The sequence below is a fragment of the Budorcas taxicolor genome, chromosome 16, assembly GCF_023091745.1.
Source record: "Budorcas taxicolor isolate Tak-1 chromosome 16, Takin1.1, whole genome shotgun sequence".
NCBI classification, from domain to species: domain Eukaryota; kingdom Metazoa; phylum Chordata; class Mammalia; order Artiodactyla; family Bovidae; genus Budorcas; species Budorcas taxicolor.
The window spans coordinates 31020929-31046600 of NC_068925.1; the positions used below are offsets into that span (position 1 = coordinate 31020929).

The window sequence follows — 25672 nt, forward strand, 5'->3', positions numbered from 1 at the left end:
TTGACATCTAGTCTGATTCCACTGTGGTCTGAGAGCAGACAATGTATGATTCCTATTCTTTTAAAATATGTTAAAGATTTGTTATGGTATGGCTTAGAATGTGGTCCATCTTGGTGGATATCCCATGTAAGCTTGAGAAGAATGTGTACTCTGCTGTTGTTGATCTATAAAAGTGAAGTTGCTCAGTCGTGTCCAACTCTTTGCCATCCCGTGGCCTGTAGCCCACCAGGCTCCTCTGTCCATGGGATTCTCCAGGCAAGAGTACTGGAGTGGGTTGCCATTTCTTCCTCCAGGGGAACTTTCCAACCCAGGGATCGAGCCCGGGTCTCCTGCGTTGCAGGCAGATGCTTTACCTTCTGAGCCACCAGGGAAGCCCCATCAGTTTAGTTCAGTCGCTCAGTCGTGTCCGATTCTTTGCGACCCCATGAATCGCAGCACACCAGGCCTCCCTGTCCATCACCAACTCCCGGAGTTCATTCAAACTCACGTCCATCGAGTTGGTGATGCCATCCAGCCATCTCATCCTCTGTTGTCCCCTTCTCCTCCTGCCCCCAATCCCTCCCAGCATCAGAGTCTTTTCCAATGAGTCAACTCTTTGCATGAGGTGGCCAAAGTATTGGAGTTTCAGCTTTAGCATCGTTCCCTCCAAAGAACACCCAGGGCTGATCTCCTTCAGAATGGACTGGTGGGAAGCCCCATAGATGTCCTTATACCCATATGATTGATGATGATGTTGAATTCAGCTGTGTACTTACTGATTTTATACCTTCTGGATCTGTCGATTTCTGATAGAGGGGTGCTGAAGTTCCCAAGTATGACAGTGAATTTATCTCTTTTTAAAGTTCTGCACTTCTGTCAGTTTTTACCGCATGCATTTTGATGCTATATTGTTACACACGTACACGTTAAGTATGCCAGGTCTTCTTGGTGACAAACAATGCCTTTCTTTACTTCTAAAAACTTTCCCCACTCCGAATATCACCCTGTTTGAAATTAATATAGCTACTCCCACTTTCTTTTGATTAATGTTATCATAGTTTCATTAAAGTCTTTTATCTTATCCATCACAGCTGTTTTCAATTCCTGGTCTGACCATTTCAACAACCCTGAGTCTGGTTCTGATGTTTGCTCTATTGTAACTATTTTTTGACTTTCAGTGTAGTATTTTCATTGTTAGGTCACCACGCTGTACTGAGTAAAAGGAACTGCTGTAAATAGGCTCTTAGTAATGTGGTGGAAGTTGTGTGGAGAGGGGAAGTGTTCTGGAACTCTAAGATTAGATATCAGTATGTTATTGAGCCTGGGCCTCTGGCCTGTGAACTAAAGACAACCTTGTCAGCTACTCTCCCCCATTTACCTGTTTGGACAGGGTGACTACAGTGGGCTGGGCTGGGTTATTTCCCTTCTCTCAAGTTAGTTAGGTCTGATAAAACCTCAGCAAGTTAGGTTCTAGTTGAAGACACACCTTGTTAACAAGGACAGACTGCTCTGGTACATTTGACAACTACTATCCCTATTGTTAGTACAAGGGGTATTTTCCTCTGACACTCACTGTAAAAACCTGGCAGAGCTCTAGGATGTAAACCTGATGAAACCATGAGGGCTCCCCAATGATGAGGGTCCCCTGGAGTTTTTGTATCTCAGACTTGTCTGCGCTGAGCCACCAGCACTTTTTCAAGTACAGTTCATGCTTCCCTGCACTGCACTGCTTTCCTACAAGGGTTCCTGCTCTCCTAAGTTGTGATTCTTTTGATCTGCATGTCACTCTCTCCAATTTGCAGGGTAGGAGTTCATTCTGTGATACTACTTTTCTTACAGTGTCAGAATTTATTTTTGGGGGCTTCAAAATCAGTGCAGATGGTGACTGCAGCCATGAAATTAAACAACGCTTACTCCTTGGAAGATAAGTTATGACCAATCTAGACAGCATATTGAGAAGCAGAGACATTGCTTTGCCAACAAAGGTCTGTCTAGCCAAGGCTATGGTTTTTCCAGCGGTCATGTATGGATGTGAGAGTTGGACTGTGAAGAAAGCTGAGTGCTGATGAATTGATGCTTTTGAACTGTGGTGTTGGAGAAGACTCTTCAGAGTCCCTTGGATTGCAAGGAAATCCAACCAGTCCATTCTAAAGGAGATCAGTCCTGGGTGTTCTTTAGAAGGACTGATGCTAAAGCTGAAACTCCAGTACTTTGGCCACCTCATGTGAAGAGTTGACTCATTGGAAAAGACTCTGATGCTGGGAGGGATTGGGGGCAGGAGAAGGGGATGACAGAGGATGAGATGGCTGGGTGGGATCACCGACTCGATGGACATGAGTTTGAGTGAACTCTGGGAGTTGGTGATAAACAGGGAGGCCTGGCATGCTGCAGTTCATGGGGTCACAAAGAGTCGGACACGACTGAGGGACTGAACTGAACTGAACTTTTCTTTCAAGTCTAAGAACTGTTGATTTTTCAATTTGTTCAGCCTTTTACTTGGTATTAGAACAAAGTGGTGATTTCCAAAGTTCTTACACGTTAGATTGGAAACTGGCAATATTCTCTAAAGTTTTAAAATGTGGGATCCTATGATCTGCAAATAGTTTTACTTCTTCATTCCCAGGTTGGATGACTTCTATTTCTTTTTCTTGTCTAATTCCTCTGGCTAGAACCACTAGCATAATGTTAAATTGCAATGGTGAAAATGGGCATCCTTGTCTCATTCCTAATCTAAGGGAAAATTTTTTTTAATCATTCACCATTGAGTATGATGTTAGCTGTGGGTTTTTCATAAATGCCTTTTCTCATGTTAAGTACATTCCATTCTATTCTTACCTTTCTGAGAGTTTTTATCAGGAAAGAGTGTTGCATTTTGTGAAATTAAGATGACCATGTGTTCCCCCTGCTCACTTTGTTTCTTTCAAGTTGATTTATTATATTGATTTATTTTCTTACATTTAACCACTCTTGCATTCCTGGGATAAACCCCACTTTGCCATGGTTTATAAGCTTTTTAATATGACTTTGGATTTGGTCTATTGGTATCTTGTTGAGAATTCATGTATCTATATTCATTAGGAATACTGGTCTGTAATTTTCTTCTTACATTATTCATGTGGTTTTGGGATTACAGCAGTGTTGGCTTTAGGGAATGAATTAGGAAGTGTTCCTTATTCTTATATTTTGTGGAAGAGTTTAAGAGGAATTGGTATTAATTCTTCCTTAAAAGTTTGGTTCAGTTCATTAGTGAACTTATCTGGTCCTGAGCTTTTCTTTGACAGGAGGTTTTTTATTACCAATTCATTCTCTTTGCCTGTTGTAAGTCTGTTGAGACTTTATATTTTATCTTGCATTTAGATAATTTGCATGCTTCTCTATCTATCCATTTCATCTAGATTACTTTGTCGGCACAGAGTTGTTTAGAGTATTCTCTTATAATCCTTTTGCTTTTTGATGACAGGTAGCAACATCCACTTTCACTTCTGATGTTAGTTACTTGCTTCCTCCCTTCCTCCCTCTCTCTGTCAAGTCTAGTTAAAGGTTTGTCAGTTTTGCTGACCTTTCAAAGAATCAACTGTGGTTTCATTCTCTTTATTATCATCCTCTTCTCGTTTTATTGTACTCTGCTCTAATCTTTATTTCCTTCCTTCTGCTAGCTTTGTTTCCTTTGCTCTTCTTTTTCTAGTTCTGTAAGATATAAAGTCGGGTTACTGATTTGAGATTCTTACTTTTTAATAGAAGCATTTATAGCTACACATTTGCCTCTGAGCACTGCCTCTGCTGCATCCCATGTGGTATTTTCATTTGATTAGCATTTTCTAATTTTCCTTGTGATTTCTTCACTTGACCCAGGGGTTGGTTAAGAGAGCCTTGCTTAACTGGCACATATTTTAACATTCCAGTTTTCCTTATGATACTGATTTCTAGCTTCATTCTATGGTGAAATTGGAGTAGATACTTTGTGTGATTTCAGTCATTTTACATTTATTGAGATTTATTTTGTGGCCTAATATCTGATCTATCCTAGACAATGTGTCAATCGCACTCGAGAAGAATATGTATTCTGCTGTTGTTGGGAGGAAGGTTCTATATATGTATTGTTAGACAACTGTATCCTTATTTATCTTCTGTCCATCTTTGGAAGTGGGGTGCTACAGTTTCTAACATTTACTCAAGAACTTTCTCTTCAATTCTATTGAAAAGTATTCTCAATGCAGTAAAAATTCCTATAACCTTTTAAAGGGGCCAAAGTAAGTTTCAAAATTTACATGTATATACCTTTAAATCAAGACATTCCCACTTTTAGAATATCTTAAAGAAATATCTTAAAGAAATGATAATAATCCTAAAATATAATGATAATATCCTAAAATTATGATAATAATCATAGCTAACAATTACCGAGCCTTTACTTTGTGCCAGGCCATGGGCTAAGTATTTCGAACGTGTTAACTAATTTATTGGGTAGTTTTATTATTACCACAAATTTTTAAAAGATACAAGAGATTATGAGTGCTTGATCAGTAGCTTAGTATATGTGATTGGAAGTCTTCAATGCAGCAGTGATTAGTAGAGGAAAAAAAAAGGAAACAAGCAGATAGAATGGTACTGAGAATTAGAAAACCTGGGTTTAAACTGTACTCTGTCATTTAAGACTGTAAATCCTAAACTCTTCTGAGTTTCACTTTTCTCAAATGCAAATAATCTCTAAGATTTCTTCTGGTTTGCACCTTCTGATTCTGGTTTTTAACAAAAGCATCTAAAATAGTGCTGGAAACAAAGCCATCCCTGACTGAAAGTTATCTGAGATGGTAATGCAATGACTTCAAATACACTAATTCTGTTCTAGAAGTCTAGATTTTTATGGAAGAAATATTTCTAATTTAGAAAGCTAAACAAGACCAGGGAATCACAATTAATCAAAACAAAACAAGAGAAACCAATCCCCAAAGCAAGAAAAAAGATCTAGTTCATACTTGTATTTAAAGCAGAGAAAACTTATTTGCAACCACTATTATTCAGTTTTCAGAGAAAAAGCAAGTTCTGGCCAATTCTACCACATCATTCATTCACTGATTTAACACACTTATTAAACAAATATTAAAAATTTGGTCCTGTGCCAGGATAATAATATACCAGCCTATGCTTTCAATAAACTAAGTCATAGTTTAGATGGGGAGACATTTTGTGAATAAGTAATTATAATAAGAGCTATTGTAAATTTATTAACAAAATTCTAAAGCACCACAGAATAAGGAATACTTAAACTTCCTCAGATGACATTCAACTTAATTCTTGTATTTGTTGGATGAATAAGATACTAGACTAGGCATGCAAGGAGTATGTGGAGGTGGTGGCTGGCAGACAATGCTGAAGAAATGGGATATGCAAAGGTCAGAGTCAGGAAAAGGCAGATATCATATTCAGATTATAATTTAGTGTTATAGAAATATGATATCCATTTGATCCTAATTCTCTCACTTTGACATACATAACATTATTATAGCTATTAGTAACTGAGCACATGCAATGTAGCAGCTTACATACATATATATATACTCCTTGTGTAAAACCAACGATATAGGGTTTTACAAATGAGAAAATTAAAGTCCAAAGAGACTAAACGTTTTATCCAGCATTAAACAGCAAGTAACTGATGAGGCCAGGCTTTAAAACCAGATAGTCCAGCTCTAGAACTGGCACAAGGATTTCCCTTCCTAAGCACTTCTGTTGAGATGTTTTAGTTCAGTTGAGTTGCTCAATTGTGTCTGACTGTTTGCGACCCCATGGGCTGCAGCATGCCAGGCTTTCCTGTCCATCACCAATTCCCAGAGCCTACTCAAACTCATGTCCATCAAGTTGGTGATGCCATCCAACCATCTCATCCTCTGTCATCCCCTTTTCTTCCCACCTTCAACCTTTCCCAGCATTAGGGTCTTTCCCAAGGAGTCAGTTCTTCACATCAGGTGGCCAAAGTATTAGAGTTTCAGCTTTAGCATCAGTCCTTCCAATGAATATTCAGGACTGATTTCCTTTAGGGTGGACTGGTTGGATTTCCTTGCTGTCCAAGAGACTCTCAAGAGTCTTCTCCAAGACCACAGTGTTCAAAAGCATCAATTCTTCTGTGCTAGCTTTCTTTACAGTCCAACTCTCACATCCATTCATGACCACTGGAAAAACCATAGCTTTGACTAGACGGACCTTTGTTGGTAATGTCTCTGCTTTTTAATATGCTATCTAGGTTGGTCATAGCTTGTCCTCCAAGGGGCAAGCATCTTTTAATTTCATGGCTGCAGTCACCATCTGCAGTGATTTTGGAGCACAAAAACAAAGTCTCTCACTGTTTTCACTGTTTCCCCATATATTTGCCAAGAAGCAATGGGACCGCACGCCATCTTAGTTTTCTGAATGTTGGGCTTTAAGCCAAGTTCTTCACTGTCCTCTTTCACTTTCATCAAGAGGCTCTTCAGTTCTTCTTTACTTTCGTAAGTGTGAAATTTCACCACTTTCATATGGTGAAAATGCCGTAAGGGTGGTGTCATCTGCATATCTGAGGCTATTGATATTTCTCCTGGCAATCTTGATTCCAGCTTATGCTTCATCCAGATCTGCATTTCTCATGATGTACTCTGCATATAAGTTAAATAAGCAGGTGACAATATACAGCCTTGACGTACCCCTTTCCCTATCTGGAACCATTCTGTTGTTCCATGTCCAGTTCTAACTGTTGCTTGTTGACCTGCATACAGATTTCTCAGGAGGCAGGTCAGGTGGTCTGGGATCACCATCTCTTTAAGAATTTTTCCCAGTTTGTTGTGATCTACACAGTCAAAGCCTTTGGTGTCATCAATAAAGCAAAAATAGATGTTTTTCTGGAACTCTCACGCTTTTCTGATGATCCAGCGCATGTCAGCAATTTGACCTCTGGTTCCTCTGCCTTTTCTAAATCCAGCTTGACCGTCTGGAAGTTCATGGTTCACATACGGTTAAAGCCTGGCTTGGAGAATTTTGAGCATTATTTTGCTAGCGTGTGAGATGAGTGCAATTGTGCAGTAGTTTGAACATTCCTTGGCATGGCCTTTCTTTGGGATTGGAATGAAAACTGACCTTTTCCAGTCCTGTGGCTACCGCTGAATTTTCCAAATTTGCTGGCATTTGAGTGAAGCACTTTCACAGCATCATCTTTTAGGATTTGCAATAGCTCAACTGGAATTTCATCACCTTCACTATTTTTGTTTGTAGTGATGCTTCCTAAGGCCCACATGACTTCACATTTCAGGATGTCTGGCTCTAGGTAAATGATCACACCATTACGGTTATCTGGGTCGTGAAGATGCTTTTTTGTATCGTTCTTCTGTGTATTCTTGCCACCTCCTAATATCTTCTGCTTCTGTTAGGTCCATACTGTTTCTGTCCTTTATTGTGCTCATCTTTGCATGAAATGTTCCCTTGATATCTCTAATTTTCTTGAAGAGATCTCTAGTCTTTCCCATTCTATTGTTTTCCTCTATTTCTTTGCATTGATTGCTAAGGAAGGCTTTCTTATCTCTCCTTGCTGTTCTTGGAACTCTACATTCAGTTGGGTATATCTTTCCTTTTCTCCTTTGCCTTTAGCTTCTCTTCTTTTCTCAGCTATTTGTAAGGCCTCATCAGACAACCATTTTACCTTTTTACATTTCTTTTTCTTGGGGATGGTCTTGATCACTGCCTCCTGTATGTCACAAACCTCTGTCCATAGTTCTTCTGGCACTCTGTCTATCAGCTTTAATCCCTTGAATCTATTTGTCACTTCCACTGTACACTCTTAAGGTATTTGATTTAGGTCATGCCTGAAAGGTCTAGTGGTTTTCCCTACTTTCTTCAACTTAAGTCTGTATCTGGCAATAAGGAGTTCATGATCTGAGCCTCAGTCAGCTCCTGGTCTTGTTTTTGCTGACTGTATAGAGCTTCTCTATCTTTGGCTGCAAGCAATATAATCAATCTGATTTTGGTATTGACCATTTGGTGATGTCCATGTGTAGACAAGACAGAGGGTCTAAGACATCTAACCACGCCTCCCATGAGATTACATCTCATCCAGATATGCAGACCTTCATAAATATTTTAACTCCTTCCTAACAGATTTCTCCACTAAACACAGTCTTCCCTTTCCTTGCAGCATGATTATGAAGTCTACACCAGCTTCCTACTGATGAGAATTAAGAATGCTATGTTTGAAGGATAGCTAGTTTTTACTCCATACCAAAAGGAACACACGACTAGTAATCCTGTTAAGCATAAAGGGGAGAAATTTAATTCAACTTGATAAATACGAAATCAAAAGTTACCTTCAGTCCCTCTAGTTCATTCTCCAGTTGCTTAGAATAGTGCTCACTCTGTTCACGCAATTTCCTGTCTTTAGATGCTTCAGCAGCCACAGCTTCTGTACGAACTTCCAGCTTTTAAAGGAAAATGAAAAAAGCCGATTTCATGATTATAATTGTTTCTCTAATAAAATGTTTTCCCCACGAGAATTTACCTTGCAATAAGGAGATAACTCAAATGTTGAAATTCATGTTAAATAACATTATCAAACTAAAAAAAACACTTTTTTCAAAAATTAAATGAAATATATATTATTTCACTAGTCTGAAAAAGCAGCTTTAATCACTACCCCATGGCCACTACAAAATTTGCCTGACTACTAACCTCTTTTTTGGCTCTTTCTGTTCTGCGCAGTTCTTGCCTTAAGCTTTCAACTTTTTGCATCACCAGGTCCACCTCTTCTTCCTTATCTCGGACATGGCGAGCAAGTTTCTGTTTTTGGGTGTGCAATTCTGTTAGCCGCTCATTGATCTCCATGAATTCCTGCATGGCCAGTTTCCTCTGACAGTGTGCGTCTTTCAGCTCTTTGGATTGGTTTTTTAATCGCTCACTAGCCTGGACTAGTTCCTACAGTTTTGTAAAAAGAATATAAGTTACCAATTCTGCAACCTAGGGACCAAATTTGGCCATCAAATTAGCTATCATGAAGCCAAGAAGAGCCAAAATTATTCACCTTGGAATAAAATTTAAAGAAATCAATTACTTTTGAACAGATACTAGTAGCATGGTGCTCTGTTCATATTCTCAATTTCTTATGCTAACATTCTAACTGCAAAGATTTAACCTGATTTACCTTAGTTTCAATAAATAAATAAAATGGTACAGAAATAAAAGATACAATGGTCAAAATAAAGATTTTGTGAAATGTAATGGCTATCTGTATGGTTTAAAAAATTGTATCAAATGATTACAAATGATAAAAACAAGGGTTATATTTGATGTGGGGGACTAACTCTTGGGCCAGCAGCAAAGAGAAAAGCTAAACTCTCTAATTAAACTGAGAAACTTAGAAGGGGCTAAAATAGACTTGGGTCAGTAGAATTACCTGCCTCCCAACAGAAAGAAATGCAAATCTTCTTTGAGGAAAAGTGTCTCAATGAAATCTAGGGTATTTTTTTTTAAGAGCATACAAATATGAGCTCACAACCATAGATTACCCAAACACCCAAAGGGCAAACAACTATAAGCAAACATTACAAACAATAAAAATAAACCCCAATTTATTTGGATATTAGAATTATCAGATACTAATATACTGCTATATATAAAATGAAGAGATGAAAGGCAATTATAAAAACAGGAGAATGGCAAAAGACTAAAATGATCAGGCAAAAGGCTACTGAAGTTGTTTATTGAACGATTTTATAGAGCATCTAGAAGTGAGAAAAGTAAGAGAGGTTATAATCACAAATCTAGAAGAAATCAAAAGAGGTAAAAGGACGCAATGAAACATTTTATGCCAATAAACTTTTCAACTTGTGAAATGAACAAATTCCTACAAAACTATATTTATCAAAACTGTTTCCAGAAGAAATAGAATGCTTGAATAGTTCTATAACAATTAAAGTAACCAAACCAATAGCTAACAAAATTTCCTCATCCCCGCCCCAGCGTGAAAGAAATCTGCAGGCTCAGATGGTTTTACAGATGATTCCCAGTGTTTCAAGGAACAAAATGTTTCTCTTATACAAATTTTTCTAGAGAACAGAAAAAGAGGCAGTGCTACTCAGTGAATTCTACGAGACCAGTATAATCTTTATATATAAATTTTTTAAAAATATGATTTGTTTTCTTATTAAAGAAAACAAATTTAAAAATCCTGAAAAAAATGACATTAGCAAATAAGTTCAGTGATATATAAAGTGGATAAACATGAACTCTGGAACTCAACTCCCTGTGTTGAAATTCCAGTTTCCCCACTTTCTATCTCTATGATCTTGAACAAATGTACTTAGCTTGTTTGTGTGGGATCTCACCATTTACATAAATACTATAACTACTGCTGCTGCTGCTGCTACTACTACTACCAATACCTAAATCACAGGGTTCTGTAAAAGATTAAATGATCTAATGTATATATAAAGCACTTAATACAGTACTATTAAAACAGATACAACATAACTGCTACCTGTATTATATTAATATTTAGCAGACAATATATGGGTAATATAGTTTTAACCCAGAAAAGCAAAAATGTTTTAACATTAGAAAAAGTCTATAAACATAAGTCAGAAAACCAATTGATTAAAGGAGAACAATTATATAATTCCATCAATGGGTATTAACAAATTCCTAGAAATCTGTTGTAGTACTGTGCAAAAAAAGCACATTTAATAAATTCAATACCCATTTTGATGAAAATGATTAGCAAAATAAGAAGATAACTTTCACCAAACACTTAGAGAAAACATTATTATTAATGATAAAATAGTAAAGGTATTTTTGTGAAATCAGGAATAAGACAGGGATGGCTGCTATCATCACCTCTATTGAATGTCATATTTGAGGTCCTAGCTTATACAGTAAGACAAGGAAAGAAAAAACAGTAAACAAATGAACAAAATTGTCATTATTTTATAAAACTTTAAAGAATCTCAAATATATTACTGCAATAAGAGTTTAGGAATGTTGCTAGGACAGAATCAGTAAGAAAGTAAAATTTTAAATGTACAATTTACTGGGGACTTCAACGGTGGCTCAGATGGTGAAGACTCTGCCTGTAATGCAGGAGACCCAGGTTTGATCCCTGCATCAGGAAGATTCCTGGAGAAGGGCATGGCAATCCAATCCAGCATTCTTGCCTGGAAAATCCCATGGACAGAGGAGCTTGACAGAGTGCAGTCCATGGGGTCGCAAAGAGTTGGACATGATGGAGCAACTAACACTTTCTTTTCACAATTTAATATATGAAAACTTAGGATAATAAATTTAAGGAGAGGCAAACAAGACCTGCATAGAATTTTATGGAGAAACATTTTAAAATACTTTAAAGATACACAGATATACCACATTTGTGGATAAAATAATTTTATGTTTTTGTACAGTTAGGCCTTTCTAAGCAAATTTTACTGAAACTTAGGACATGAACAAGTCTTTATGACTAATTTAGACAGTGAGAAAACTGCAAAGAGATTGAACTCCTGGGCTGAGGTGTTTACATTTCAAGGAGGGGCTGAGAGAGAGATAAGAGCTAGAACCAAGGAGACACCCTCTTTTTAGAGCTGGAGAGTCGGACTTATCTTTTCACTGGAGTGACTCATTTATATTTCAAAGGGTCCTAGATTCTTCCCTTTAGGTTTCCAAGGAGACCCTCAGAAAGGTGGGTAGAAATAGAGGGCAAGCAGGAAGCATCTGCCTCTCTCCTCTGTATAAACACCCTCAATTCAGTTTTTTGGGACTCCTTCTCCTTGAGTTTTCTTTCTGAATGCAAATAGTAATAATCTTGCCTTGCTCTTGAAATCCTGTGAGCATTTAGAGTGATATTAATAAATAATGGATAAGAACTTAAAGACTCAATATTATAATGATGTCAATTCTCCTGAAATTGCTCTATATAGATTTAATGCAATTTTAAACAAAATTCCATCACAGTCTTCAAGGACTAGAGAGTTGAATAAATGGAAATTTAATATATGAGAGAGGTGATACTGCACATCATTGAGGGAAGGAGGGCCTATTTAACAAACGAACAGCTGGCTAGCTATATGGGAAAACGTGAAATTGGATCCTTACCTCATATGATACACAAAAATAAATTGCTGATGCATTAAAAACTTAAATATGAAGACCAAACTTATAAAAGGTCAAGATAAAAATTTAGAATTGTTTTTTTACCTCAGACTTCTTACATAAGCCAGCAAATGCAATAATCATAAAAATAAAGATTGATGAATTTGGCTACTTTAAGACTAAAAACTTTTTGCTATTCAAAGGATCCTATAAAGAAAATGAAAAGACAAGCCACTAGCTGGGAGACATCTGTAACATATATAATCGACAAAAGATTAGCATGCCAGAGAATTTCAAGAATTCTTACAGACCAATAAGGAAAGGACAAACAACCCAACAGAAAAATGTATGAAGGATATTAAAAAGTATTTCACAAAATAAGAAATATAAATGATAAAAGGATATTTGTGGAGTTACTCGACCTCGTTAGTAATTAAAGAATACAAACTAAAGAATGCATACTAAAATATCATTTTAGACCTAAAATGTCAATTTAGATTAGGTTTTTCAAAAATAACATTTCTAATAATATGAGGCAATGCTGAATATAAAAATTCTTATGCACTACTGGTGGGAGTATAAATTGGTACAACCAGTGGAAATGATTTGACATTATCATAAAAAATAGAATATTCACATTGCCTATGACCCAATTATTCTATTTGTGTTTGTGTGTGTGTCTGTGTGTGTATTTGGATATATGTTCAAGAATGTTCACAGCAGCATCATTTATAGTAGTTATCAATTATAAGCAACCTAAACGTCTGCAAACAAAAAATTAGATAAGTAAATTGTGGGTTTTGAAATAATGGTGTATATAGCAACTAAGTAAATGATCAAGTTATATTGATGAGTTATACTATTTTATAAGCTTAAAAACAAGCAACACTAATATACTGTTTTGAGATACACTAATATGTGATAACAATTTTTTAACTAATAGAATGATTAACATAAAATTCAAAACATTGCCAGGGAAGTGGAGAGAAAAGGAAGGAAATGACTACCCAGGGCTATGCCATAAAATAGGTAATGGTCTATTTCTTAAGTTAGATGTTAGGTTCATCTATTATTTATATCAAAACTTATATAATGTTATATAACATTATAACTTTATATATATGTATATTTATGTATATTTACATATATAATGTTACATTTATTTTGTATATGCCTCAAATGAAAAAAATCTTAAAAAGAATATCTGCTGCCTGTAGGGTATCAGACAACTCATTTAAAATTCTTTATCAATACGTATTTCATTTTAGCACTACCCTCTTCTCAGAATATACTAAAGGATTTTTAATATCAAAACTTATTAAAAATTGACAAAGTAACCATAAATCTAGATATCAGATGCTCATCCTTATTATGTTAACTAAGTTTGACTGAGTAATCCTACCTTTAAACACATAATAATAAACACTAATAATATTATTAAAACAAATAGGACCTCTGCTATAAATTACAATTATTATTAAATTGACCATAAAAATATGTGAATTTGTACCACTGTTTGAAAGTGATTCAAGAAAAACATAAAAATATACTAATATAATTCACTTTGAGCTTCATAGCTTTCTCTGTTAATCTTTTTGACTAGCTTCATCAGCAAAAGGTTATTTGTTTTATTTTTAATTATCTCCATTTCTTTATGGGCATTAAGACTTATGTCTTCCCCAGAAGTACTTCCTCTATATTATCAGTGAATTATATACAACATCATTGAATACAATTTATACTATGTCATAAGCCACTCATTTCTTTTTTGTGTTGGCTTGTATTAGTTTCAACATTTTAAAATTTGTTAATGAAAGGCAAAATACACACAGCGTGTCATTTAAGTATATTTCTCTAGTGTTCAAATATTATATACTCTATTGGATTGTGTTACAGTGTCCTAGCTATTAATAAATTTTGTAGATGTTTATAGTAATACTTAATGTTCACAAAGTTCTTACAAAAATAACTTTAGCTTATTCATCCATGCTTTGAAAGATAAACTGACACCTAAAAAAATGATTAAAGAATTAAAGAAATCTTCTGTCACAATCTTTTAGGAATGTTCATAAGCAAGTCACAGTGAAAATACACCTATATTTTTCATTTTTCCATAGACACTAAATTGATTTTTACTATTCTCTCATTTCCTCATGATATTTCTTTTTCAGTAACATTTACTTTTAATCAAGTCCTTTGATTACTAACTTAAAGAACAATAGATTCTGCACTTTGAAGCCTCAGGAATATAAAGGTTTCTTCGCAATTGCCATTCACAAAATGTCATACACCAAAATATTTCTTAAGTTTTTAAACCAACATTTTACAGATAAAATATAATTATTGTAATTCATTATGAATGCTTTCGGTATACAAAGTAAACAAGATTAAGAATTCAGAAAAGACGTTAACAGTATGTCTATTTATTTTTACCTTATTTAATTCTTCCCTTTCTTGTTGTAATGTCTTGATTTGTTTTTCATAAGCCTTGATTTGTCTAAAAGCATCATCTAATTCTCGCCTCACAGAATTAGCTTCTTCAAGTTGCTGTTCCAAGTGACTTGATTCTGAAAATAGGAGACAACGTTTCATTTACTATTTGCATAAAGACAAACACTCAACACCAACCATTTACAATAAATCTTCAAAAACTATCACTGAGTTGCTTTAAATCAAGTAAATTAAGTATCTTGAAATTGGTATTTAGCTTACGGACACCACAGGTCACTGACTCATGACAATTAAATGCTTATTAGTTCACTGTAAAGATGGTGAATAGGTAATGCCAGTGTGAAGAGTAAATTTCATGTGCAAAGATTTTGCACAAAATTTATGTGCAAAAATATATTACAGATTTATTAGAAAAAAAGGCCATACTTTCAAAAAATAGTAACTTCAGAACCAATTAAAAACTTACAAAAAAGAACACAATCAAACAAAACAGGTACATTTTCCTCTACTATTAGTTAGCATTCTTCTGTTGATAATCCTCAAATTACTGCATGATGCTCCAAATTCTAATGCTCCAAATCACCCTGCTTGGTTTCACTAGTGGTGAAAGAATAAACTCTGATTTCTACAAGTAAATATTTGAAATAGGCTTAGGGAGTTGAGTAACTTGCCTAAAGTGACATTGCTAAATGAGGATCACAGGCAACTACAGCCCACCAATCTTACATCAACTCTCCAACTAAAAAGGTAATGCGATTATAAATATTTAACCATTATCAGTTCAAAAGAGTTATTTTAAAAACAAAATTATTAATGTTAACATATGCTTACATAAAATTTAATTAAGTTGATATAAAATATCCCTGGCATTAAAAGAAAATTAGCAAATCAAAGAATTAAAGCCAGTAAAAACAGAAATATTAGCACATTCATTGTTAATTTTGTTCTAGATATTTTCTGTTCTTTACAACCTTGTTACTTTGAGTGTCAACTCCATACAAGTAGTGTTAGCATCCTCTGGGAGCCTTAGAAATGCAGAATCTCAGGCCCCACATCAAACCTACTAAATCAGAATCTATATTTAACAAGATTCCCAGGTGGCTCATTTGCAAATTAAAGGTCAGAAACAAATGCACAAAGCATTGCACATTGTTGAGTTTGATGTTTTCAATAAATGAAGAAGTGTTTATAATACATTAATCCTGTTGAAGAGCATTTCATTTGCATAAAAGTGCTGAAGTCAAGAAGTCAGCTAAATGTATTCACAAATTACAAACTAACTGGTTCTAGATTCCTTAGATTTATTAAAAGCTTATCTATATTAGGTATTATGAAGTCTAAATACATTTATAGATAGCACAGTTTTTAGCCATTTTGAAAATATCTGCAAAGTTACATTTAATTATTTTCATTTTGTCTTAATAGTATATAATAAGAAATGTTTTCCTTGAAGAACAACAGAAAATATCAATGGATGTTTAACCTTAAGGATCACAGATTTATATTCAGAAAATTACATTTTATCATTTTTTAAAATTTCAGCAGTTCATGTGGGAATTTTTTGTTTATACTAATTTCTTTCAAACATCTTTTTTTGTTATTTTAAGTTTTCAGCATTTTTAGAATTTTAACAATTTCTGAAGTAGGTATCAATTTAGTTATTTCCAGTAACTTGGAGTCACAATTTAGTATGTGACAGCTGATTTCTGTCATTTTTGGTGTCATTTTAATCAAATTTTATGGGTAAGCTATATCAATCTAGAGTAGAAGCATGGCACATTTAGTAATGCCTTCTGAGAATGCTCACTTCTTTCTTCTATCTTGAAAAGCTCTTCCCTAGCATGCTAAAATCTTTTGCTAATTATTGAGTCATTCATTTATCAAAACTGCTCTTCGTTAGAAACAAAAAAAAAAAAATCAGTATTTCATAAAATGTCTGTATCATATAACCTTTACAGCAAAGTGTATTAAATGTGACAATTTCAATACTCTTTAAGGATATTTTTATTGTTTTATTTCAATACAGGTTAAATTTTAGTTTTATCCCAGCCATTTCATGTTAGAAGCTTTACAATGAAGTTGTTAAGGAGATACACAAAGTACATGTCAGATTTTCAGGATTCCTATTTCAGATACTTCAGAAATGCCTAAAGAATTAAAAATATTCATTTAAATATCAGATAAATTATGAGAAGTACATAAGGAAATGTACTGCATAAAGAAGTTGGAGAAGACAAACCTACCCAATTATTTATAAAATTCTCTAATATGGAGAGAAGCATAGCACCTGTAATTTGGAATACACGGAATTTTATATTGCCCCAAAGGGGGAAAAAAAAAATCAAGAAAAGTCCAGAATATACTGAACTTTGGCCAACTATTGTAAAATGGCTCAGGCAGAAGGACCTTCACTTGCACTACAACAAAGAGCTCATTCAATTAAAATTTTGAAAGCAATCCTTAAAGATTAACAAAACTATCTATTAAATATATGTCAACTTGATTTAGTTAAAACATTTAGATGAAATTGTTTAAAATCAGTTTTAGTGAATAAAGAGAAAAGCAATACTAGGGGAGTGAGATTAGCTCATACCAACCAAAAGGCTGCGAGTAGAATCCTGAAACGCAAGGATTAAATGAGGGCAAAATACACAGCAACTTTCTTTGCACTGTGTAGTATATCTCAGTATAAAATATGGTCTCTGTCTTAAAGGAGATAGGAAGACAAGAGTAACACTCTTTAAAAAGCAGAAAGTCAAATACAAATTGTGGGGCCAGTTATATGGATGACAGAGGAATTACGAGAAAGGCATGACTAAGGCGTTGCTGGCGGACTACAGTACAATGGGGTCGCAAAGGGTCGGACACCACCGAGCAACTAAGCACACACAAAGTAGCGCTCACGGAGGAACACCCATAGTCTGCAGAGGGGCTCAAACTGCAGGCAGACGAAGGCGGGCAGAACAAAGCACCTCTTTCTGATACGTAAAAGCAAGTGTCACAGCTTTTCCATTGTGGTCTTATTTCCTCAAATAACTGGTAACTCTTCTGATGTGAAGAGATTTTACTTCTAGACCACGATGAAGGAAAAGAGTCCCATATTAACTTCCCCTCCATTCACTATTTTTCTCCTGAACTTACATAATGTAGGACAGTATGTACATGTATTTGTGTGTGTGTGTGTGTGTGTGAGAGAGAGAGACAGAGAGAGAGACAGAGAGAGAGACAGAGAGAGAGACAGAGAGAGAGAGACAGAGACAGAGAGAGAGAGAGAGAGAAAATGGACACAGGGAGCCAGAGGAAGGGCAAAGGTGTTTCAGAGTTGGAGACCCAGACAGTAGTACACAAGCAGGGGCAGCTGCACGTACCACCAACCTTGAGGCAATAAAAAGAACGGGGACATAAAGCACATTATAGGTCACAACAGATATTTCATTTAGAAAACATGCCTTTATTTTTCATATAAAAATATTAAATGAAAATATGAACTTTTATTTGTCTGTATATGGTCAATATATATTGTGTGTCTGTTATATGGTATCAGGAAACTCTGTCCTACTGAAGAGTTTGGAGTGTGATGAGGAAAGCAAATATAAAAAAAATTGCAAAGAATTATAAGAGTATTCAATTTTTTTAGGAGTTTTAAAATATTGGGTAACACTGCCATAGGGGAAAAAAAGAGAAAAACATTAATATTGATTAAGATCTTGCTCATGAGAAACACTGGGCTGGAAGAAGCACAAGCTGGAATCAAGACTGCCAGGAGAAATATCAATAACCTCAGATGTGCAGATGACAACACCCTTATGGCAGAAAGTAAAGAGGAACTAAAAAGCCTCTTGATGAAAGTGAAAGAGGAGAGTGAAAAAGTTGGCTTAAAGCTCAACATTCAGAAAACGAAGATCATGGCATCCGGTCCCATCACTTCATGGGAAACAGATGGGGAAACAGTGGAAACAGTGTCAGACGTTATTTTGGGGGGCTCCAAAATCACTGCAGATGGTGATTGCAGCCATGAAATTAAACAACGCTTACTCCTTGGAAGATAAGTTATGACCAACCTAGATAGCATATTGAAAAGCAGAGACATTACTTTGCCAACAAAGGTCCATCTAGTCAAGGCTATGGTTTTTCCAGTAGTCATGTATGGATGTGAGAGTTGGACCGTGAAGAAAGCTGAGCGCCGAAGAATTGATGCTTTTGAACTGTGGTGTTGGAGAAGACTCTTGAAAGTCACTTGGACTGCAAGAAGATCCAACCAGTCCATCCTAAAGGAGATCAGTCCTGGGATTTCTTTGGAAGGACTGATGCTAAAGCTGAAACTCCAGTACTTTGGCCACCTCATGTGAATAGTTGACTCATTGGAAAAGACTCTGATGCTGGGGGGGATTGGCGGCAGGAGGAGAAGGGGACGACAGGGGATGAGATGGCTGGATGGCATCATGGACTCGACGGACGTGAGTCTGAGTGAACTCCGGGAGTTGGTGATGGACAGGGAGGCCTGGTGTGCTGTGATTCATGGGGTCGCAAAGAGTTGGACACAACTGAACGACTGAACTGAACTGAACTGAAAGATCTTGCTTATGAGGTATGTGGAGGCACAAGAGATTGAAGGTGACCTGGACACTTATTTTCCTTTCACGCAAGGACTAAAGACTCAAGGACTATTCATCAGGTAGGTCCTTAGGGGCGCACTTGTTTTATCTCTTGCTCTTTAGATCAACAAACTGTTTAAGACAGCTTGGATACAATTATGAGTGAAACAGATCTAACCTCAATTTTACCACTATGCCTCTAGTATCTAGTGTAATTCTTGGTACACAGAAGCAACTCAACATGTCTGTCTACAGACTGAATTAAGAAAGAATAAATGTTGCTGGTAAGAATGTGTATGGCAATTCCTAAAAAATCAAACACAGAATTATCATATAATTCAGGAATTCCGCTTATTATACACCCAAAAAAGACTTTGTGCAGATATTTGCACACTCATCTTCACAGCAGTATAATTCACAATAAACACAAGATGGAAGCAGCCCAAGGGTCCATCAGTAAATAGATGGATCAATGAAATGTGGTATATACACACTGTGGAATATTGTATTAAGGGAGGAAATTATGACACATGCTGTAACATGGATAAATCTGGAATATAATACACTAAGTGAAATAAGTCAGTCACAAAAGGACAAATATTTGATGATTCCATTTATATGAGGTTCCCAAAGTAGTCAAATTCAAAGGAACAGAAAGTAGAATGGTGGATGCCAGGTATTAGTGGGTGGGAGGAACAGGAGTTACTGTTTAATGGATAAAGTGTTTCAGTTTGAGATAATGGAAGGTTTTGGAGATGGATGGTGTGGATGGTTGCACAGCATTGTGAATGTGCTTAATGTTACTGAACTGTACATTTAAAAATGGTTAAGATGGCCATTTTTATGTTATGTATTTTCTTACCACCACCAAAAAAAAAAAAGTTCAGTTGCCCAGTCGCGTCCGACCCTTTGTGACTCTATGGACTGTAGCCCATGGGATTTTCCAGGCAAGAGTACTCGAGTGGGTTGCCATTTCCTTCTCCAAAAAGGTTTTAAAAAACGAATGAATGATATTTCAGAGATGGAATAAAATTGAGAGTATCACTGAGACTGACACATGATCAAGAAAAAAGTGCTTGGAAAGGAAGAATACTAAAAGGGATATAGCCTTTTTCACAGATTATATTCCAAAATAATGAGAATAGTCCTATAAGCACTGAACTTAAAGAGAAGGTAGGAGTAAAGGAAGGACATTATTCAACTAATAATTTAACTGCCATCAATTTCCCCAATTGGGTAATTCCAGGGACCATTTATTTGCATGTAAGGGATATAAGCATGTTGGGAATTGCCTACAATGCAGGAACACACATCAGGAAGTGCTCAGAAATTTCCAAGAATGAGATTTCATTTCATTTATTCACTCAGTCATCAACACATATTGATTTAGGGATTTTTATGTGCCAAGCACTATTACAGGCACTTCAATATATCAAAGAATACAATACTCAAAGTCACTGTTTTCAAGGAGCTTACAGTCTAGTAGTAAGGTGAGGGAAGTAACGCAATATACAAGTTTTTAAAAAATTGGTGGTGGTGAAGTTTCACAGTGTGTCAGGACACTGAAACTATACAGTGCTAAGTTCTCTGGCTTTTCCTTTTGGTTCTTATTTCATAGACTCAGAGCTGAAGAAACCAGCAACCCAGAAATTCTCACAGAAACAGAGAATAAAGGCCAAAACAAAGGTTACTCTTTATAGCCAAAGAACCAAGTAAGGGGCAAAATAGCAAGACAGAAAAGTTTTAGAAAATAACCACTCTGCTTAAACACAACAGAAAACACTGTGGCCCTATGCCCACCTATGTTATATGTTAGCCAAAGACAAGTGAGGAGCTATATTCCCAATCCAATTTCCAATTGGGTATGTGTCTAAACACACCATGAGGGTAATTAGAGAAGGGAGAGCAGGATTTTTCAACCCCCTTGGCTGGTAACAAGCCTCTTTCCACACAAGTGTCAGTGAAAACTACAGGGGGAACCAGGACGTCCACCCCCCACCCAGCAGTAATGAGGATCTCCCCCTTCTCCCTACTGGGGTGCCATCAGAAAAGAACTTTCACCACTGCCAGCAGGAATAAGGCCACCCCTATCATAGTATTAGGCAGTGGGCTGGAACTTCCATTCCCTTCCAGGAATAACAAGGAGCCCTTCATCAGGTGTCAGAGGAAGCCAAGTGGGGAAACTGGATTTCTACCTCCACCTGGCAATAAGGAGATGGCAATCTCCTCTCCATTGCTGGAGTGGTATCCAGAAAACCCAGCTAAAGTGGAAGGTTAAACAAGACCTGCTGTCATTAATCAAAACCACTCATCCTACCAAGAACTAGAAAAATCTCAACTTGAATAAGAAAAGAAAATCAATGGATGCTGACACCAAAATATTTAACAGAGATGTCAGAATAATCTGACAAGATATTAACACATCTATGATAAAAATGCTTCAGTAAGCAATTATACACATATTTGAAACAAAGGAATAAATGTAAGACCACAGCGAAGACAAAAAAATCTCAGCAAAGAAATGGAAGGTTAAAGAACAAAATGGAAATTTTAGAAATTAATAAAATAAAAATCTTGATAGGTAGATTCTGCAGCACAGAGGAGGTGTCAAAGGGATCAGTGAACCTGAAGATAAAACAACAGAAATTGGCCAATCTGAATAACAGGGAAAAAAAAAAAACCAAAATGAAAACAAAAATGAACAGAACCTCTGGGAGTTGTGGGATGATTAACAAAAGATCTTACACCTGTGTCGTCAGTTTCAAAAGAAGAGAAAGCAGGCAGGTCTGTAAAAGGACTTAGAGAACTAGTCTAAAAAATTCTGAAAACTGGCAAGACTGATAAACCTAAAGATTCAAGAAGATGAACAAACACAAAACAGAATAAACCCAAAGAAATTCATGCCAAAACATAGCATTAAACACAAGAAAACTAAAGAGACAGAAAAACTTTGCAAGCAGTCAAGAGAAAAACACCTTGTGTAAAAGGAAAAAAATACTCAGAATGACAGTGAATGTCTTCTCGGAAAACAGGAAACCTAAAGGAAGCAGTATGGTATTTTTCAGATGCCTAAACAAACAAAAAAAAAACTAGAAAACTTGCAATATAGACTATGTTCAGCAAAAATATTTTTTAGGAATGAAGGGAAAATCAGGGCATTCTTTGATGAAGAAAAATGAAGAGAATTTGTTGGTAGCAGATCTTCCGTTAAAAAATAAAGGAAAGTCTCTAAATAGAAAGCAAACAACAAAACAAGGAATTCAACAATATCGGGAAGAAAGAAGAGCATCATGTAAAAATATGGGTAAATACAATAGAATTTTTTTCTCACCTTAAGTTTTCTAAATTATACTTCATGGTTTAAGAAAACATTATAACCTTTTCTGATGTGCTTCTAAAATAGCTGAAGAGGAAATAATTAAAACAATTATATAGTAAACCAAGAGAATAAATAGCTGTCAGTTCAGTTCAGTTCAGTTCAGTTCAGTTGCTCAGTCGTGTCCAACTCTTTGCGACCCCATGAATCGCAGCACGCCAGGCCTCCCTGTCTATCACCATCTCCCGGAGTTCGCTCAGACTCACGTCCATCGAGTCCATGATGCCATCCAGCCATCTCATCCTCGGTCGTCCCCTTCTCCTCCTGCCCCCAATCCCTCCCAGCATCAGAGTTTTTTCCAATGAGTCAACTCTTCGCATGAGGTGGCCAAAGTACTGGAGCTTCAGCTTTAGCATCATTCCTTCCAAAGAAATCCCAGGGTTGATCTCCTTCAGAATGGACTGGTTGGATCTCCTTGCAGTGCAAGGGACTCTCAAGAGTCTTCTCCAACACCACAGTTCAAAAGCATCAATTCTTGGGCGCTCAGCCTTCTTCACAGTCCAACTCTCACATCCATACATGACCATAGGAAAAACCATAGCCTTGACTAGACGGACCTTAGTCAGCAAAGTAATGTCTCCGCTTTTGAATATGCTATCTAGGTTGGTCATAACTTTTCTTCCAAGGAATCAACATAAAATAGATTGTAATATGATATTTTATGCATGCTTTATGGAAATCACAAAGCAAAAATCTTCAGGAGATACATGAAAGAGAAAGAAAAGGAAATCAAGGCACCACCATGGAAAAATCATCAATTCACTAAGAGCCAAAGAATTGATGCTTTGGAACTGTGGTGCTGGAGAAGACTCTTGAGAGTTCCTTGGACAGTAAGGAGATCAAACCAGTCAATTCTAAAAGAAATGAATCCTGAATATTCATTGCAAGGACTGATGTTGAAGCTCCAATACTTTGGCCATGTGATGTGAAGAACTGACTCACTGGAAAAGACCCTGATGCTGGGAAAGACTGATGGCAGGAGAAGGGGATGACAGAGCGTGAGATGGCTGGATGGCATCACTGACTCAATGGACATGAGCTTGAGCATACTCTGGGAGATGGTGAAGGACAGGGAAGCCTGGCGTGCTGTAGTCCATGGGGTCACAAAGAGTTGGACATAACTGAGCAACAGCAATAACAAATGAACTCAATAAGAGAGGAAGCATGGAACAAAGGAACTATAAAACTGTCAGAAAACCATAAGATGACATTAGTAAATCCATACCTACTCAATAATTACTTTAGATATAAATGGATTACACTCTCCTTTCTCTCCCTCTCCCCTCCTCCACTCCGCTCTTGCCAGCATGCACTCTTTCTCTCTCGCGCGCGTACTGGTGTGCTCCTCCACTCTCTTCTCTTCGTGTCTTTGGGTTGGCATGCCCTCATGCTTCGAGGATGGATTCTCCTGCTATCTTCTAAATAAAATAGAGCTGTAACACTGATTTGTCTAAGAGCTATAACACGGTTTGTCCAAGACCCGAGAGCTGTGACGCGCTGAGCGCTTTAATGTCCGTCGCTCCAAATCTTTGTTGTGGGCGAGACAGAACCGAGGAACATAACACTCGCGTGACAGTTAGGACTAAGTTTGGGGCTTCCCTGGTGGCTCAGACGGTAAAGCATCTGCCTGCAATGCCAGAGGCCCGGGTCCCTGGGTCGGGAAGATCCCCTGGGGAAGGAAATAGCAACCCACTCCTGTACTCTTGCCTGGAAAATTCCACGGACAGAGGAGCCTTGTAGGCTACAGTCCATGGGGTCGCAAAGAGTCGGACATGACTGAGCGACTTCACTTCACTCAATAATTACTTTATATACAAATGGATTATACTCTCCAATAAAGACTCACGTGACTGAGTGGATTAAAAACCAACACCCAACTACCTGCTGCCTATGAGACACACACAGGCTCAAAATGAAGGAATGGAAAAAGGTATTCGGTGCAAATGGAAACCAAAAGAGAACAAGGGTAGCCACACTTTTGTCAGACAAAATGGAGGATAAGTTAAAAACAGTAACAAGAAATGAAAAAGTCATTATATCATAATAAAGGGGTCAACTCATCAACAGGATACAATAATTATAAGTTTTCCTGGCCCCAGTATTGTAGTGCCTAAATATATTAGGCAGATACATAGACCTGAAGGGAGAAACAGACAACAGAATAACAGTAAGGGACTTCAATACTCTACTTTCAACCATGGATACGTTGTCTAGACAGAAAATCAGTGAGCAAACACTGGACACGGGACCTAACCAAAAAATTTCGACCAACAGCAGCACATATACAGTCTTCTCAAACACATGGAACATTTCTTCGGGGTACATCAAATTAGGTTACAAAACAAGTCTTAACAAATTTAGAAAGACTGAAATCATACCAAGGACTTTTTCCAACCACAAAGGTACATGACACTAGAAATTAGTAAAGAGAAAAACTGGAAAAATTCACAAAAATGTGGAAAGTAACACATTCCTGAGTAACCAGTGGGTCAAAAAGAAATTAAAAGAGGAACTTCAAAAAAAAATCTGGAAACAAATCAAAATAGAAAAAATGTATCAAAACTTATGGAATGCAGCAAAAGCAATTCTAAGAAGGAAGCTCACAGCATTAAACACAGCAAAACAAAACAAAACTGAAGACATCTAGCTTTACAGTTTAAGCCACTAGAGTAAGAATCCTGAATTAGTAATCAAAATCGTCCCAACAAAGAAAAATCTAGGACTTGATGACTTTACTGGTGAGTTCTACCAGACACTTTAATAAGAATCAATGTCAATTATTCTTAACCTCTTTCAAAAAATAAAAGAAGGAGTAATCTCAAACTCATTTTACGAGGCCAGCAATACAATTACGCTGACACCACAGCCAAAAGCAGAAATCAATAAATGAGACTATATCAAACTAGAAAGCTTCTGCACAGCAAAGGAAACCATAAAAAAACAAACAAACAAACAAAAAAACCCACAACATACAGGATGGGAGAAAATGTTTGCAAATCAAATATCTGACAAGATGTCTGTGAAAATCAATAGAAGCCTCACTGAAATGGAGTTGGGAGGCCAGATGGGGGAAACTCAACACAGACCTCTCTACATCAATTACAGAAAGAACTGTCAATTATAGACCCCAAGAAAGGAAGCATCAATTACAGGCCCCAACAGGAAAGACAGTATATCA

The 25672-nt window shown here is 36.6% G+C and overlaps 1 protein-coding gene across 1 annotated transcript in view; it reads right to left on the bottom strand.

Moving 5' to 3' along the window:
• CDC42BPA (CDC42 binding protein kinase alpha) overlaps positions 1–25672 on the bottom strand; it is a 296230-nt gene that overhangs the window by 90289 nt on the left and 180269 nt on the right. Inside the window, exons 12-14 of the mRNA XM_052654292.1 lie at positions 14506–14639; positions 8668–8910; positions 8307–8417 (exon numbers count right to left, since the gene is read on the bottom strand). Coding sequence (XP_052510252.1) covers positions 8307–8417; positions 8668–8910; positions 14506–14639 — 488 coding nt within the window. The remainder of the gene's footprint in view (positions 1–8306; positions 8418–8667; positions 8911–14505; positions 14640–25672) is intronic.